The sequence below is a fragment of the Patagioenas fasciata genome, chromosome 17, assembly GCF_037038585.1.
Source record: "Patagioenas fasciata isolate bPatFas1 chromosome 17, bPatFas1.hap1, whole genome shotgun sequence".
Classification (NCBI taxonomy): Eukaryota; Metazoa; Chordata; class Aves; order Columbiformes; family Columbidae; genus Patagioenas; species Patagioenas fasciata.
The window spans coordinates 2180115-2198849 of NC_092536.1; the positions used below are offsets into that span (position 1 = coordinate 2180115).

General features: G+C 41.0%; 1 protein-coding gene across 3 annotated transcripts in view; it reads left to right on the plus strand.

The window, feature by feature from the left end:
* TMEM132D (transmembrane protein 132D) overlaps positions 1-18735 on the plus strand; it is a 203609-nt gene that overhangs the window by 69019 nt on the left and 115855 nt on the right. For 2 of the 3 annotated variants that reach the window (XR_011741702.1, XM_065851960.2), the window contains exon 3: positions 4674-4820. Coding sequence is in view for 2 of the 3 variants with exons in the window: in XM_065851960.2 (XP_065708032.1) it covers positions 4674-4820 (147 nt within the window). In the remaining variant the exon portion in view is untranslated. Of the gene's footprint in view, positions 1-2079; positions 2162-4673; positions 4821-18735 lie in introns of those variants that run through there. The other variant, XM_071816052.1, reaches the window with a different exon arrangement.

Consider the following 18735-nt stretch of genomic DNA (forward strand, 5'->3'; position numbering starts at 1 on the left):
TATATATATATATATATGTATGCACTGGGTGCATGCACAGAAACTGTAAGTGCAGTAGGCAATTTTGTTAAGTCCAAGAGGTACATATTACAAAGGTATCCATTTTATTTAATTCCTGATACGCACAATTCAGCTTCATGAAGCCTAAATAGGTCTTGTGACCTTTTGCTAATTAAATTTTGTTATAAATCCACCTGGGCTGTATTTTTGTAATATCTCCATTTGAACGAGTGTGGTTTAGTGTCTGGGTGGAATGGTTTTTCCTCCTGAAATGTTAATTAGATGGAGAACTTGTTATGCTTTGGAAAAACTGCATTGCAAACCCATAGATAAACAGATTGATTTAATTTTAATCTGCTTTCATGGTGATGCATAATGATAACTGGTTTCTGTCTCACAGGGCTGAAAACCACAGACCTTAATAAGAGTCTGTGGGTATATTATACAGCTTTAAATAGCTTATGTTGTGCTAGACCGCTCTCCATAAATTATTCTAACTCTATCAGTATCTCAGGGACTCCCGATTCTCTTCTGCTGTGGATTTTCAATCAGTGAAACTATTAGTGTAATCTGAAGAAACTTCGAGGCATCTTCTCTGAAAACAACTGCCAACACTGGTTTGTACATGAAGTATTCAACGGGGAAAACAAAACAAGAAGAGCTTTATAGAAGCCAGCTCTGCACATTAAATCCTGGCATCCAAATCCTAGTTTTTATAAGCCATGCCAAAATTGATTAAGAAATTGAAAGCCAGACACTCGGATGGATGGTTAGTATGAAGTGTCTTAGTACATGACCTAATTTGTGTGATCTGGCATTCCTGTTGCACTGAGAAAGCTGCAGTTTGGTTTAGTCAGTTATTGGTTAAGTGGGCCCTGCTCAAATACAGTTCCTTCCATTGACAGAGTTTCAAATATGAAGGCTTGCCCCTCGTAGGGAAAGCATTTGTTTAACAGTCTTTATTTCTTCACGGGTTTGTGATAGATACAAATCCAGAGAGCCTTTGTACCCTTGGTTTTCATCCGCTCACTGCAGATAAGCTTTAAGTCTAACAAAAGCAGACTGAGCTCTGCCTGTTCTCTCAACGACAGACACATTTCATTTTTGACTGATGTTCAAAGAGGTGAATCTCTTTCGGGCTCAGATTCTGTCCTATATTAGCCATAAAAACCAATGAAACTACAGGGGGATGGAAGAAGAAGAGTGTATAAGTTTAGCATCACTCTAATGTTGTACATAAAATTAGAAGTGGAAATGCTGGGAGCACAAATTCCAACCAGTCCTTCTTACACCTCTGGGAGGGGATGGAGATGAAACATCAAGATGGAAATGTCAGACTAAAGTGTTCTGGTATCAAAAAGGTTTTATTTATGCTATGTGCAGCAACCGAATTACTTGAGATCCTGCAGAGGATCACCACATTCAGCGTACCCCGCGTGTTTGCTTTTTTACAGTGATTATTCTCGTACCGACTTGCCAGCAGGAGACAGTACCTGGGAATTGAACAGTTCCCCAGCTTAGTCAAGCCAAAAGTGCTGTCTCAGTTTTAGGATCCTGTAGGAGGATACAGTCCCATAGTACCTGATTCTCAAGCTACAACATTTAATTCTGGTCTCTGGAAAGACCCTGGTTTGAGGTGTTCCAGCTGCAGGATGGCTCTGTTGGCTCTCCAGCCTCTGTGAAGCCGGCGTTAGCGCAGCGCTGGGAAATACAGACCAGATGTTTCCATCGCCAGCAGGTACAGTTTGTTGTTGGATCGAGGGGAGAGTGATGACACTGGAAAAAGCCTTCACGAAGAGGAACCCACAGCATAGCCAGCAGCACAGATGGGCTCTGGGCAATGACGTATGTTGGGTATTTACAGCTTAGAACCATGAATACTTTTCAGGGTTTCTTGCAGGGAGTATTTTGCTGCTGCCCTAGGTCAGTAGTGCATTAGACTTTCCAGTGAGGGGAAATGGACCTTATTTCTTTGTCTTATGATGTGAAGAACTGCGGTCAGGTCCATTTTAACTCACATTTTGCCTGTCTTTGCCTTCAGAAGCCTCTCCTACAACTATTATTGCTGTCACAGTCCAAAGGTGGTGAAGATTAGTAAAATGAAGACGGCCATCCTGCACAGCTACACACCGCTTTGGTCTCTCTCCATTTGTGGATTAAGGTTAGGGTCTGGGCAGGAAAAAACACTACAGATACACAGAAATAGAAACCCCCTTAAGTTATTCCTGCAGTGCTTTGGGGAGATTTGGTGACAAGGCAAATTCAGAAGCTCTCGAAAACCTACCCCTCTGCACACCATTTATCTGCCACCTTCTAGTCACCCCTCGTAACACGTTGGTAACCAGTGGTGGCACCTGTGTTAACAGCCTCCCTTTTCTTTGTGTTCCTTTGATGTTGAAAGCAGCTCACTTTTCTCAGAAGGAGCATGAAAGGTTCTCGCAGATCTTTGCCCTGAGTGCTCACGGTAATAGAAAACTAGATTCAATGTCATGGGTGTAAACCACCTTTCTTTAGAGGTGCTTAGGGGTTAGATTCCCTGTTTATTTGCACTTTGTTTTGAAATGGAGGGATGTGTGGTATTTGTGTGCTGCGTGCGGGACGTTGTCAGGAGTAAAAGGTGGAGGGGTCTTGCCCGTGGCCGGGTATCCGTGGCTTCGGCACCTTCCTGTCTTTGATCTCCTGCATGTCTTGAGGGTGAATTTGTGCGTGTGTGTGCTCTCTTGCTCTTTCCCTTCCCTGCGGTGCTTCAATCCAGACACTTTGTTGACGTCGTACCGTGGCACTTAGCAGCACACATGCGGGGATGCTGGTATTTTCACCAGCCAGCTGTTCCACTTTATACAACACTTAAGTAACGATTTCACAGCCATTACCAGCCTGCAGTAATGACATGGGCTGAGAGCTGAGCGCTAACTGGTTGTAAACTGCAAAAACTGGGAGATGCTAAAACAGACACTTTGATAAATGAGAAAGGACATTGCCTGCATTTTAATTGGTGGAGTTGAAGCCTCTTTTATCACTAGAGTAAATACAGTGTTTAGCGGGTCAGGAGACAGAATTGGGAATCGCTATCTCTGTGCACTTAGGAAATGCATTTCCTTGATTTCAGGTGTGATGCATTGATTCTGGGAGTTCCTTCCATGTTTTTTAGTTTCTCCCTTCCCTCAATTTGTGCCCTGTCAGCACTGACAGGTTTCAGGAATCCAGGGCTCCCAAGGGCTTTGTTTGCCATGATTGATTTGGTGCAAGGGCTGAACTGCTTATGAGTCTCAGTAGCCGATGTGCTGCACTGAGAGCAGCGATCCAGGAGTAAGTAACAGCTTGTAGAAATACCCAGGAAAGCGTTTAGTTGGATAGGTTCCTTGTTTGAAAAAAACCCACAACAACCTAAAACCAGCCACAATTGCAATGTTAAGTCTTTTCCTTCCTCCTCTTTTCCAAAGTAGAATCTGGCCCAAAGTGAAGTCTTGGGCGTAAAATACTTGAATAACTTTCCTTGCGGTCACGCTGTTTTAAGCAGAGCCCTTGTGCTGAGACCGTTACCTATGAAACAGCTTTGCCGTGCGCTCTTTCCGTGCTGCGGTGGAGCAATGAGCCGGCTGAACTGTGGCTGAACCGCGGCTGAACCGCGCGGCCGCCCCCGAGCGCCCGGGAGCAGCTGGAGGGTCGGAGCCCGCTCGCCCTGTGCAGCCGGGCAATTCAATAAAGCGCATTTCAGCAAAGTAATTGAGCCCTGACGGCAGTCAGAGTGTTTTCACCTCAGGTATCTTCGGTTTTATCTGCTGACAAATAACATACCTTCGCTTATTATTAACCGTGTTGCGTCCGGGTCATTCTTTGGTAATTGCGAAGTGCTGCTGCTATTGGAAATAGGGAGAAGAAAATCCTGCAGATCTCCAGGGTGGCAAACGCAACATCGAGACACACTAGAGGAAAAACAGCTCCTGGGACTGGGGAATCGAAGCTTTTGTGCTAATTATAGAAGCGTGTTAACTAATTCTTCAAAACGAGTTCCTAACCTCTAATTCTGCAGAAAACAACAATCTTGTTGTGTTATTGTTTTCAATAAAATTAGGGGGTTGGGGCTTTTAACAGATGACCAAATTAGACCTTAACAACAGCTCTTCTAAGAAATCTTGATCCACAGACTGCAATTACCCCAAGGAGTGCACACAAGGATCCGCGTTTGTTTAGAAACATCAGAAATCAGTGCAGGATGGCAGTTTGTCGGTGTAGAAAGTGAATGGCAGGATAAACACACTCAGCTCGTTTTTCTGGGTTTGTGTCCATTCTTTTTCTGGTTTACCTCATCACTGGTGTTTCCAAAGGGATCCAGGTGTTTATTTAGCAGCACTGAGGCCCTGCAAAGCTTTCTCCATCAAAGCAAGGCTATAGCACACATGCCAGCAGAACCAGGGCAGACTATGCTATGGCCTAAGGCTGGTTTTTGGGTTTGTTTCTTCTTGATTCTCTACCAGTTTTGTTAATAAAACATAGCTGTTGTTGAGTCAATATAATCTTGTTGTATAGCAAATATAGTCCTTTCCCTGTAATACTGTCAAACTCAAACGAGCAGTAGTGTTTTCTGTGGGCTGGTAATAATGAAGAAATAAGTAACAGGTCAAGCTGACATTTTGCATCTAATTGGTGAATTATCCTCCTGTTTCTCCCAGGGCAAAGGTGAAGAAAGGTGTGAACGTTTTCAGTGTCAGAGCCAGCAGCCCCTACTTATGGGACATCAGAGAGAACGTGGATTACAGCGGGAAATACGCGCCAGCTGTTGTTGTTTGCCAGAGGAAATCCGCCGCCTCTGAAAACAGGTAGGGCATTTCCAGCAGTCTGTCTTTTCATAACCGACGGTTGTTTTTCCTTTCCAAAGCGTTTTGCTGTGATTTTAATAAGTTTTATTATAGCACAGGATGAAAATGCTTTTGGGAAAGCTGGGGCTGTCTTTATTTTCTAGCGCTTCGCTAGCTCTGCTGCGTGTGCTTTGAACAAAATGCTATTCAATCATAATACTTCAAGGAAGTTAAAACTAGCAGGAAATATTGTTTCACATGGTATTTAGAAGAATATATTTAATCTCTTAGAATTAGGTCGTGACTAGTTTAATCTCTTCAAATTATTTGCTACCAGGCATTGTGGCAGAGGGTAATTACAGGGCTGCTTGTGGTGGAGTTGTTTGGTTTGGTGGTTGTGTGTTTGTTTTAGCCAGAAAAAAATGCAAACTTATTCTGGGTGTCAAACTGACGTTTTTGGTGGTGGTATTTATGTGGAGTTTTAATCTGCAGAAGAGAACAGATTTTCCATTTTCCATTCCCATTGTGGAACAACTTGGGATACTGACCTGTCTCAAACAGCCTTTGTCTGGAAGGTGGATGTTCCTTTTCTAATCATAACTAATTGCTTTAATGAATGCATTTTTATGTAATTTGCTGCTGTGTGTTCATTGTTGCTGGAACTCTATGTCAAGTTTATATTCATATATATAAGGATCTGACTGCCTGCATGTGTATTGTGCTTGGTATTGCTGTTAGAAAACGTATAACATGGATGTCCTGTGCTGTGATTTACTTCTGGAATGTACAAAATCTTATAGGCTTTGAGGATTTATTATGGGGTTTAGAATTTTTAAATAAATACCCTCTGAGCCTAATAAGTAGGAACTTTCATGTCTTTGCAATCTATGAACAAAAGAGGAAGGGAAGAATTTCCCTTCATAATCATGACCTGGATCACTTTCTCCTCATTATAACTCAGATTCTAGACATTTTCTGTGCTACACTATCCTGAATTTTCTCATCTGAACCATATATTGCCTTGTACCTGAGTGGATTTTATTGGTCAAAGCAGCAAAGTGTATGTGTGCCAAGGTCAGAGCTCCCCGCTGCCCAGCACGGGCTGTCCGACAGATGCTTTAACGTCCCAGTTCAGAGCTGTTTGAAGGCAGCGTGTGAATATTTCCATTGACTGAAACAGACGTTGGATCAGAATCAAAGATTATTTCAATGAGTTTTCCATCACACTTTACTTCGTTGGGTCCATACAGAGCGTTTGCCTGATTTCTCTTCCTCATCAGGAAAATAAAATGCGACCTCAGGGGTGAACTGGAGCTTGGCGACTTCTTTCCCTTCGCTATTCATCGTTCAGTGGCAAACCTTCCAAATGACCCCTTGCACACAGGAAAAGAAATCCTTATGTCACCTTTGATGCAGTGGTTGTGTTTCTGTATACTTTGACATGCTGACTGTAAGCATTGCTTCATGTTTATTAGAAGTGTGAGCTCGTATACATATTAGGGTTTTTTTCTTCAAGTGAGGACAGGTATTTGCGTAACTCCCTCTCACATTCTGGTTTGACTTACTCTGAGTTCCCAGCTGCGATTTTGTGGTTTTCTCCCTTTTGAGAACTCGTTCCTCATCATTTGTAAACAAATGTAAAATATTTGCAATGTCTTATTCAGTATGTTGTGTTCCTCATTAAATTTAGTCATATCTGGCTTGCTATTCATTGTAAGAAGTAAGATGAAGGATTAGATGGGGAAAGAGAACGCGCTCAACACTTCTTGGGAAACAGTTTTTTCCTTATCTTGTCGTGTTTGGTGTCACTGGGAATGCACAATGGGTAACAGCTAAATATTGGTGTTTCTTACCTGATTGTTTGCCTCCATAGCTCATTTAGAAATTCAACAAACTCTGTTTGCGTATTGTTTAATGACTCTTAGACATCAGATATCTGATCACATGAATGCAAAGGTGGCAATGTTAATTAACTAAAGATTTGAGACTTTTGTGTTTCTGATAGTTTTACATGGATCAGAAAATCATGTTAATAAAGCTAATGTACCATGACAGGTGTAATTTCCTGGATTGAGGAGGCGCTAGTGCAAGGCACACACTCAGCCAGGGTGCCCGAGCATTTCTTTATCCGAGTCTGAAATATATCAGTCATTTTATTTGGAGAGGTTTTGGCACCAAAAGCTTATTGTAACAGGATTAACATATAAATATTATCACAGCCAGCAGGGTGTTTTAGAATGAATATTAACAGCAAATATTATGAGTCTGTATGAGAATAACTAATTAAGCCCATCTGTCAAATATGATTAGAAGTTCTCAGTGCCTTGCTTATTATGGACTTGTGACAGTGTTCCAGATTAATGGTGAAGCAATTATAAAATTCTCCCCAATTCTTCCGATTTCATTCTCAGGCAATAATAATTTTGTAACTCTCTAAATCCTGACCCGTGAGATTATCAGATTGGGTTAACTACTACTAGTAGTGTCCATACCGCACTTCTGCTCTTCTCTGAGCAGCATCTATCTTCCAGGCCTCTCTTGTCATGTAGGTGTGATGGGACCTGACCACTGGCTTAGAAATGTGACTTTGGAAACACTTAAGCGCAGATTGAATCAGGGAGATACATCCTAATATGTGCCATCCTTTGCTTATTTGCTTTGGAAGTTGGCTGATCTTTCCTTTTTTTACTTGTGTAGTGAGGTGATGAGATTAAAAGATCAAACATATGCAGAATGTTTTCCTGAGTTAATGCTGTTTCTTATTGTACCTGAAACTGAGCATCACTGCTGCATTAGTGATGACGGAGAACAGCGCGGAGTGCAAGCTGTGGATTCTTGTCTGTGCTCCTGTGGCTCCTGTTGGGCTGGAGCACAGCACGGGTGATGGGCTTGGAAAATGAGACTGGAGCACAACAGGTGCGGTGGGCTTGGAAAATGAGACTGGAGCACAACACGTGCGATGGGCTTGGAAAATGAGACTGGAGCACAACACGTGCGATGAGCTTGGAAAATGACTGAGGTGGGAAAAGATGCAGATGCGGTGTTGGATTTTCCTCGTCTGCAAAACGATTGGTAGCGCTTTCCTGTATCCGTAGCTCCTGCGGAGACATTAAGCAAGATGCTCTGATATGATGCTAGTGGATGTCATGATCCTCCTCTAATATTTTATTCATGTTTAGATTTTTGGGTGCAAATGTTTGTTGTTCCATTGGAGAATACATTATTGTGCTTATGGCAGGAATGAGGCCATTGATTCAAGCAAGTGCAAAATGATTGTAGACAAAGCTTGGTCATTTTTGAGTAGAACCTTAGTGTCTGGATTTGAGCATTTACTGCCTTATCTCCAAATGTATTTGAACTAGAACATGGGTGAACCTTGCTCAGCGATTTCCTTGCTATGCTTGTTGTTGGGAATGTTACAAAGATAGCATTTCTTGTGATACTTTCCCGCTTGTGCTTTTGGGGTCCAGTTTTTGGGGGTCCAGTCATTGGCTTATGCTGCTTGAAACCAGATGCTGGTCCTGCTATTAGCAGAGAAACTTATTTTCATTTTGAACTATGAGTGATTAAATCAGCCCTTGATAATATTGACAAGGAAAGTATCTTCTGGGTTGTATCCCTCATTTGTTCTCGTGTATCTCCTTTTTCATGATACCATATTTCAATGCTTAATTTTCTCAACACTTTTATAATACAAGAAATTAACTCAACATTAGATAATAACAGGGGACAGGAAACTGTATGGCAGCATTGCCACTGCTTTTCCAACACAGTACTTTCTTTTTATTACAGTTATACCATTATCCTTGGTGCCCTATATTTCTCATTTTCAAATCTAGTTATTTAACATTTAGTTTTCCTTTTTTAACAGTATCATTCTCTTATGTGTTACATCTGCCAATACATTAGATAGACTCTCAGGAGTGCTATAATCCTAAAATGCTTCTGAAGCAACAAAGATGACATAAATAACAGCCTAATAGCCACAATAATTATATTAAGTCTCTTGTTGATGTTCATCAAAATGCTTCATAAAAATAGTTTTATGGTTTAGATCACCATTATTTTTTTTCCTTGCTATTAATGTGCTCATGTGACTTTACCAACCAGAGGTATATTACTGCTTGGAAAGGGAATTTTCTCCTCTGTGGAATTACAGAAAAGATGGGTAATGAAGCAAAAAGAAATTCCAGTGTATTTTATCCCATCACAACATGTGTGAATCGCATGAGCTTCTGTTTATCATCATGAAACAAGGGCAAGAAAAAGGGAGAAGGAGGAATAACTCATATATGTGGTTCAGCCCTCGGCCTTGAAATCTAGTTATTCACTCAGCATCATTGCTGCTAATATAATACATTGTTATGTAGTATTGGGCATATATAATAGGTTAATTTAATTCTGAAATACCAGTTTACCTCCATTTATACTTCCTAGGCATATGGGTAATGATCGGCTGTAAGTATATTTATCCTGTATAGATTTAGGGTTTCACGCTGTGTACTGTTTGGGTTTTTCTTTACCTTCCTGTGAGTTTTGAAACCTCCAGGGTTCTAAGACTTTCTACGTTGTGATGATGTGAAAGTACTAAAGAGCTCAGAAGTCGTGTTTACCTTCCACTGTTTGAAAGCACTTAGACACAAACTTCTACTTCTCATTTGAAAACTTAGATGAGACTGCTTTGAGGTGTTGAGGCAAAACAGATTTGTATGAACCAAGCCTTAGTGCATCATTCTTCTACATGCTGACCCACTTTTTTCATTTTTTAAAAAGAGAACTATTTTATTTATCAAGAAATGCAGAATCTCTCTTGAAATCATCCTATTCAATGCTAATATACTAGGGGAGAGAAAGGTTTATGGTTATCATCTTGAAGCAAATCAAAAGAAGAGATTAAATATTAACCCACAGCTATTAGATAAAGGCATTATTAGCCAACTTTTCAACCTGGTTGTTTGAAAGAGACTCATTCATTTAAAAACAAAAAGATTGCAGGAAAGCACTTCAAAGGCATGTAGATAGTGTTCTGGCATCTTAGGGGTGGACTCTGTTCCTGTATCTCTGACATGTACATGAAGGAGATACCACAGGGAAGCTCAACTGTCGTTACAAAGCAGATGATTCCCTTTAATCTCAGCTGAAATGTAGGGTTCTCCATAGAGAGGACGGCTATTCCTGTTACTGGAAATGCGGGAAGTGACAATTAGCACTGAACTGCTGCTCTGTCTCTTGAAGTAGTTAAAAAAATAAACGTAATTCCCTCATTCAGGAATTATTCTTTTGAAATGTCAATGTACAGTCGTATAGCGTTTACCGTCTCCTCTGATGGCTTTCCGTTGGTGATGTGCAGAGCTAAGGAAAGCGGTAAAGATGAAGTATCCCTAAAATTGCGCCCTTGGCTTGTAGATGTTGCAGTTGGGTCAGCAGGGCTGAGGGACAGAAAGCCACATGTCCAGTGGCAACCCAGAGCCTGCTGGTTTTGTAGGCCTGGGACTCCTGAAGCAGAGAGCTGGGATCACTGCCGCAGTTCTGCCAGCGACTGCACGCCCTTGGGAGAGCTCTCATTGCATTGCGTGTGCAGGAACAATGATCCACGTTACATCATTGATGTCGTCAAAGACGCCATGTTCATTTGAGAGGGTTTTCCACTAGGTCAAATCTGTCATTTTCTAGGCCATTATTGTATTTGACCCTGCTTTTGTGACAGTCCATCCAAAGGAGAAAGTCAGTCCGACGAATAATTACAGATTGTGGTGACTGCAGACTGGTGTCCTGCTGGCCATTCACTGACCATCTTCAATACAGATGCCTCATCCATCTCTTTTGTCCACTGTAGGCTGTCTGTATATCTGGAAACCCTGAGAAGGAATTCTAGTTTATGCTCTGCAGTGTCACAGCAGATGACAACCTGAGAAAGTGTTTCTTAGTTTGAGTTGGACCAGTTCCCCGTTTCACATGTGCTGGCATCAGGACAACCTGTCCCAGCTCGTCCCAGCTGTGACCCCAGGGCAGAGCTTTCAGCAGGAGGAGGTTTGGCTGCAGCAAGCATGTTTGTAAGGAGGGAAGAATTTAATTTCCTGTCCTACCTCATCTGATGAGAGCTTTTGTGCCCTTTGTATTTTTGGATTATATTTTATTGATTTTTATTTTATATCCAAAAGTAGTAATGGAAAGCAAGGATCCAAAAAGTACTGCATATGTGAGGTTTCCTAATGATACCAAAATAGAATGTTATAACAGGTGCTCAGTATTGCCTTGTTCATGAGCTTAGCTAGGAATGTGAGCAAAGGTGTGCAGTCCTCAGCAGCCGTTACTGTGGTGGCTCAGAAGGGGGAGGTTCCTTGAAGTCCTGAGAAATTCTGATGATTCCTGTGCTCAGGTAACTAGAGACTATATTGTAACGCTTACGTGGGAGAAGGCAGAGCTACATTTTTGACGTTTCAAGAAGTTTTCAAGACACGAAGTTGTCTATGATGTGCTGGTAATTAGGCTTGTTTTCTTTGATATATAATATCTTCTATAAAATGAGGTTCTGTAGCACAGTGATCAACGTGATTTTGCTAAAATGCCAAGAGTTGTCTAGAGAGAGTCTTCAGAAGGTACTGTAGTTGTTCAGATTAAATCATCTGTCTCTGTAAAATCTGTAAACAATAAATCATGTTAGGTGTTTAATCCCCTTTCATTGAGAGTTCTTGGCATGCAGAACTGGGAATCAAATAATTGGAGGGAAACAGTCTGAGTGTAAATAATTCGATAACAGAAGTCAGTCATGGGGAGGGCAGATCATTGACAGATACACTGGGTTTTTTATTTTGTGTTTGTGATTTTGGGTTTTTTTTGTTTCCTCTCTTCTCTCTTCCTGTCTTGGCGATAAGAAGGTGTTTTATGGGTATTTTTGCCATGTCCCATGTAGAGAAAATTCCCTTCTTTCTGTATGCTGTTGAAGTAGCTAAAGGACATTTCCAACAGTCTGGGGAACATCATGCATATTTAGTGTCTATTTTTACCCTGTTGTTATCCAGTGTGATAAATATCATTTTAAACCTGAGGAGGTCTGATTTCCCTTAAGAACCTTAAGGATTCATCATCGTCATGCTCGCCCTGTGTTTGTGGTACTTAGCAATGTAGTCCTTAAAACTTTAGTTGCCCCAGGGCTCTAAATAACAATTCCAGAGGGAGAAAACCAGTTTGCTACCTATTACAAAACAGACAGCAAATGAGTAATCTCCTGCCTATTAAAAATCTAATATTAAATGCAAAAGTGTGTCTTGTGAAAGTATCTCTAATGATGCTGTTGATTTTTCTTTTCCTTGGAGGAAATCTTGTAAGAAGTAATACTAATTACTCAGAGATTTGGAAAGTGAATGAATGACTTAAAATATGAACAGAGGCTGAAAATATCCCTGTTGCTACTGAAACACGGGGATTCCCATTTTTTGGATTAAAAAAAGTCATTAAATCTAGCTGTCATGTGTAAGTCACCATACAGCAAAGCGTGGATCAGAAGGTTAGCAGAATTGTAGAATACAATTGAGCATCCATGTAAATCATAAAGCTAATCCAAAGTGAATTCCAACTGTGAGTACAAGGCTGAAGTTCACTGGGTATTTGAGTTACTTCATGGCTTCTAGTCTTAGCTTATAGATTTATTGATGACGTGAACAAACTAGTTGCAGTATTAAAGATCTGTGTGTGGTTTATATGAACTGATGGTGCAGATATAACTCATCCTCTAATTATTTCACCTTGGTCAACTCTTGGCTTTTTAACCACCTCTATAGACAGGGCTATAAGACAGGACTATAACCACCTCTAAGACAGGGCTGCTGCCCCAGCATGATAGAGGCACAGAGGGGACCTAGGCTTAGCTTTAGGGTCAGTTCTGAGACTAATACATGACATGACCTATTAGGGTTTCTGTGCATGCAGAGAAATGGGGTTGTGTAGCCAGGCTCAGGATGAGCTCCATGTCAGTCCATGCACGGAGCAGGGAGCTGCACTGACCTCATCACTCAGACAATACAGAAGCCAGTGTTGTGTTGTTTGGTGACCCCTGGAACTGCACAAGGCTCAATAACTGGGTGATGTGGGGAGTGTGGCAGAGCAGGAGTTAAACAGACATCTCATGCGGCAACTGGTCCCTTGAGAGTCACCTTGCACCAAAGGCTGCTTGCTTTGTTTTCTGCTCAGGATAAACCTTCCCTCCCAGGAGTTGCTGTGGAGCTCTCCAGAACTGGCAGTATGTCTGAGACCTCTTTTAGAAGTGTTTCTATTGACTTCCATACCAGTAGAAGATGCCTTGAGGATGCCTTGTCTTTGTGGGCATCGTTGATTCCAACGTACATCCACACACATACACAAATGTAAAAATCAGCAACAGGGCAGAAAACCGATGTGTAGGATTCCATAGGCAGAGCTGTGTGATCACCAGATATTTTGGGTTACATGGAAGGAGTGTGTAATGTGATTCATTCCTCCCCTGTATGGTAATCTGCACCAACTTCCAGCTCTCCCAACACACTCTATCTTCCGCAAGTGTTTTCCAGGTTATATAGGGCTGTTTTAATGAGCTGCTTTAATGTTCAGTACACTTTAAATGCACATCTCTTTTAAAGTCTGAATCTTTCTGTTTGAAATCCATCCTCATTGTGTAAGTATATGAATCCTGTGTTTTATGTATGATAGAATGCACAGAAAAGATGTTATATACGAAGTTAGAGAAAACTGCATTTTTGAGTGTGTAGGAGGGGGGAACCAGGCTATAGCTTCTACAGGAATTATTACAAGGTGTGTTTCTGGTTCTTGCTTAGGAACCCCAAGAGCTTTTCCATGCAAGAAGTATAAATATGATTTCATATTAGATACACTTCAACAAGTGAGTAGCTGTGGCGGCTCTGCTGTTGTGCCCAGGCCGGGATTACCTGAATTACATTCAAATGTGCAATTAGCTGCATGGATGGCTACTATCTCTGTCATTTCTCAACATTTTTTCTCTGGCATATTTCAAGAATGCATGCCTGTCTTTTCCTCAGTTTGAGCTGTAACACTTGTAGAATACCTTCGATGTTGACAAGTTATCTTTTTTTGAAGTCTTTATTGACTGGAAGGTTTCCTAAATCCTAGTTTTGTGAACTTCAGCATGGGGATGGAACGGGATAGATATCCAATTTATACTGCCAAAAGTGAGACTATATTACTTTGTGATTCTGTGATCTTCTATTTCTTACTGTGCCTTTCTAAATCAACTGTAAAATCAATCCCAAAGCATCTGTGTCTGATATTTATATAATTCCTGTTTCAGCTATACCTTAATGCACCAGAGTCTCCATAGGTTTGTTTACAGCAGCATTGGCAAGTGCAGCTGTGCTCTTATCCCATACTGAAGATGAAAGCCATCATACCAAGAGACCACAAAATATATGTCTGTGGAGATAAAAGGGCCAATGTGACTGTGACGTGATGCTCGTTCAGCAAAGCCTGGGCACAGAATGAGCAGCGTCTTAGAAAACAGGACTGTGTCATGCATAGCACATCAGGGCGAGCTCAGGAGAATGGCAGGTGCTGGGTGGAACTTCTTCATTTTCAGTTTATTTGACTCTTACTGTTAATCTTAAACTAGAAAGAAAATAATTATCTTAAATAATTTTCAATCCAAGTAATCTATTCCTAAGTGGCAAATATTGTTCCTGGAAACAGATCGATGATGAAGTGTTTCCTCTGAGATGCATTTTCCTGTTAATTGTTGAAGCAATTAATTTCTCACAGGCACATGCAGATCTTTGTGTGAAGGAGTTAAGGCAAGGAAAGCAAAAGGCATAGAAGAGGACAAAAAATTACTATAACAGAATATTAAGATTATCACAGAATTAATAAGTATAATGTATGTATGACGTGTTATGTATGTTGTACATACATTATGCATTTGTCAACATCCATAAGCGAAAAGCTTTCAAAAGTTTCAGAAATTAGGACATCTTAGAATTAATCTTTCATGCATATTCATTAAAACCAGTTTTACTTACATGAACACATGGTACTTTTTCCATAGGAGTATGTGCAGAGAAGAATTTGGCAGACAAACTCCAACAAGTCTCTATATGATGCGCTTTTCAAAATAACATCTCCCTCCTACCTGAGACTTATAGTTTGGAAATATATTCTCGCTACTATCTATACCTTGTTGGAGATGCACATACACAGTGCATACATACTGTCTATATTGCAATTCTTTTTTGATTCTAATAGAGAATCAAGTTTGATTCTCTATTGATTCTCTATTCTCTATTGATCCATGTTCAATACCAAGAATCACAGAATCCCAGAATGTCAGGGGTTGAAGGGCCCTGGAAAGCTCATGCAGTGCAATCCCCCATGGAGCAGGAACACCCAGCTGAGGTTCCACAGGAAGGTGTCCAGGCGGGTTTGAATGTCTGCACAGAAGGAGACTCCACAACCTCCCTGGGCAGCCTGGGCCAGGCTCTGACACCCTCACCATGAACAAGTTTCTTCTCAAATTTAAGCAGAACCTCCTGTGTTCCAGTTTGCACCCATTACCCCTTGTCTTATCACTGGTTGTCACCGAGAAGAGCCTGGCTCCATCCTCCTGACACTCACCCTTTAGATATCTGTGAACATGAATGAGGTCCCCCCTCAGTCTCCTCTTCTCCAGCTCCAGAGCCCCAGCTCCCTCAGCCTTTCCTCACACGGGAGATGCTCCACTCCCTTCAGCATCTTTGTTGCCCTGCGCTGCACTCCAACCTGTCCAGGTCTCTGGATGGCAGCACAGCTTCCAGTGTCAGCTGTTCCTCCCAGCTTGGTGTCACCAGCAAACTTGCTGGCAGTCACTCTATTCCCTTGTCCAAATCATGGATGAATACATTGAATAATACAGGCCCCAGTACTGAAATGGTTCAGTGGAAGAGAGGGGTTGTGGGTGGATTTTACGTTTGTTATGTATTTTTTAGTGAGATAAACCCCTGACTTAGTCCTTAAGAGTCTCAAGGAGAATTACAATGTCTTGATGAAAAATTACTATTTATTCAAAAATCAAGACTTTGTTCTCATAAATAACATGAAAATAAATCTTGTTTGTAGTGGCTCTAAGCAGCAAATGATCAAAGATTTAACTGTCTCCAGAGCATGGGGATAAATGCACAGTTTCAGAAAAGTAGCCTTCTGATCAAGCCTTTGAGACGGTGGGAATCAGCAGTTGTTTTGTAAAAGCAGCGTTTTGCTCCTTACTTTAGGTTTCTAGTTTTGGGACTTCTGTTATGCTTATGTAACTCTAGTAAAATATCTCCTATACAGAGGTTTAAGGGATTAGTCTTGTTTATGAAAGGAAATGCTCCTTCTGCTTCTTGGATAAACCACAAATAAAGATTTTGTTCTCCAATATTAATCACAACTTGTAAACACATTGAGAAATCTCTAATGGACTGCTAATGATAATCCAGATGCTTCTGTCAGAAACATAGAGTTATAGAAGAATGAAGTTATAAAAGAATGCACTATTATCAGATAGGTGAAAACAACTCTGGGAAGGGGGATTATTTATTGGTGAGTACAGTCCTGTGTATATAATAGATCTGCTGGCCAGCTGGGGTGAAACGTGATGTTCTCATCCCCTTTCACTTGAAAGACTGGGTATTTATTTTTCCATAACAAAGTAGTGCAAGAAATGGAACTTCAGAAAGTGGAAAAGGGAAGGATTGCGCTGGGGCAGAGTAAAAAATGCAAACATTTGGACAGAGACAAAGAGAAAAAGTAAGATTGTGTATGAAGGTGATGATCTTCACACTGCTAACGCAGGAAGGGCTAAAGTACGTTGCTGGATTTGCAGCCCCAACATTCTTTTAATGTAGATTTAGTGAATGCATTTGGTTTTCTGTGTTGCTAGTTAGGATATTCTGTAAATCCAGCTAAAAACAGTGGTGGTAACAGTCCAAACACGTTCCCAGTGGACGCCAGTGCTGTTGCTTGGTCAGGGTGCCTCGTGCGGATGATCCGCTGTCCCCACACCCTCCAGGCAGAGGGTTCCGGGGGCCAAGGCAGGGACGTGAACAAAGCAAACCATGTGTGTTTGAGCCTTTGTTTGGCTCCCTATTTCTGTATTCACCTTTTCTTCTGAGAACGCTGCCTCTGGGGTGACATTCCTCAACACCATCTTCCACGGCAGGTTCTAAATCGCTCAGATGCTATGGTTTTAAGAGGCAAAAATCTCCACTCGAATCCATCAGAAAAGTAGCAGTTTTGGTCTGTGAGTGCGCAGAACTCTTCTGTTCTAAAATTAGAAAGTCAATTTGTCTGTTAAGCCAGGGGAACAAGCAGCTCTACATGCCCTCCAAAATTAGCAATGAAACAAGCTGTATTGAACTCATCTCCAGCTTTCCACCTTCAGGGCCGTAGCTGGAACCAAGATAGACAATATTTCTCCAGGCTGTCGCAGCTATTTCACAAGAGAAAAAGGAGGAGGGGGAGGAGGGAGTTGCTTTGGTCTGATCTCTACATGAAATAACCAGTTGAACTTATAAAATCGTTCAGAAGATTAAAGGACACTTCAAGCAGTTTGCTATGTCAAATTTTAATTTATTCTGCTGAATATCTCTGCCTTAATTGTCACAAAACTAAGCCATTAAAGCTAACAGAGCCATGTGCTCTGTTAAACGGTGCTGTTCCTTTAGAGGAAGGTGTTTCTGGAGAAAAGGAATGCAGAGGGAGGTCTAAGAAAGAATAAAGACAATAATTTAATGCTTTTGATTTTCTATGGATAGTACTTGAGCAGGATTTAACATTATCGTAGCTATACCAGAATCTGCATCATTTCTTTCTAGTAGAAGCGAGTGTCATTGCTCTGAGCAGCATTAAGCAGATGTGAAGGCACTGGCCATAAGCAGCTGGAAATTCCCAGAGTCTTCAATAAAACCAGAGCCAAGAGATGTGAGGATTTGAAAAACCCCAGGAACTTTCAAAGAAAAACACGCGATGTAGTTGCAAAGTGCCCACTGCTGCTGCTGCTTTTTTATACCCAAGGGCCTGGATAGAAACTGGAAAAAAATTAGTACAGGTGCATATCAAGCCTTAAGAATCATTTCTATGACTACTAAATAATTCAAATTAAGTTACATGTATATATGCATTATTAGGTGATTGCAATTTCAATATTGTAGATTAAATTCACCTGAAATTTGTGCTGTGCTAACATCTCAATGAACGTGCATAAAGACGTCAAGTTAATTTTTCAAGCTTTATTCTCCTAAAATATGAGGTGTTTTTCTGCAGCGACATTAGGTCTTAATTTACATGCTGCTTCTGCACCGTGTGGATCTTACTTTCTTTTTTGTTTATACGTCAACAATATTCATGCTTTCTATTTTAAACATTATAATATTCCTTCTATTTTAGAAAGATGTCAACAGGAGAATATGTATACCCGAGCACCTTAGCATGCTGTGCAGATCCATCGCTAATAATAGGTGTATGATTTTTTTCGAAGTAAAGAATTTATGCTTATTTATGTCCTAAACACAGCTAGCAGCACTATACATGTGCTAACTCAAGAATGCATTTGTCGTTTTTAATGAAGTAAATAAAGCAAGTAACTATAGCGAGGTCATTTTTCCTGAATCTCATTGTTTTTTCTTTGGGGAAAAAAGGAGGATTTCAGCCAGGTTTTCCAAGGAAATGAGCCTTATGCTGCCTGTGCACGTTGGTTTTAAATGTGACAGCAGCCCAGCTGACTCCAAGATGGGTCTGTTCTTACATGTTTCATGTAAATAGGCAGACAGCAGAGGAAAAAGACATTAGAGTCCCCAGGCAGCTGAATTCTTATCAATAGCCAATTATGGAAAAACCTTAAATAAGAAGTTGGACATTCTTGGACATGAGAGCCAATCAGCCATGAGACAGAGCTCTATGGGAAGCTCCATTTTCCTTGCTC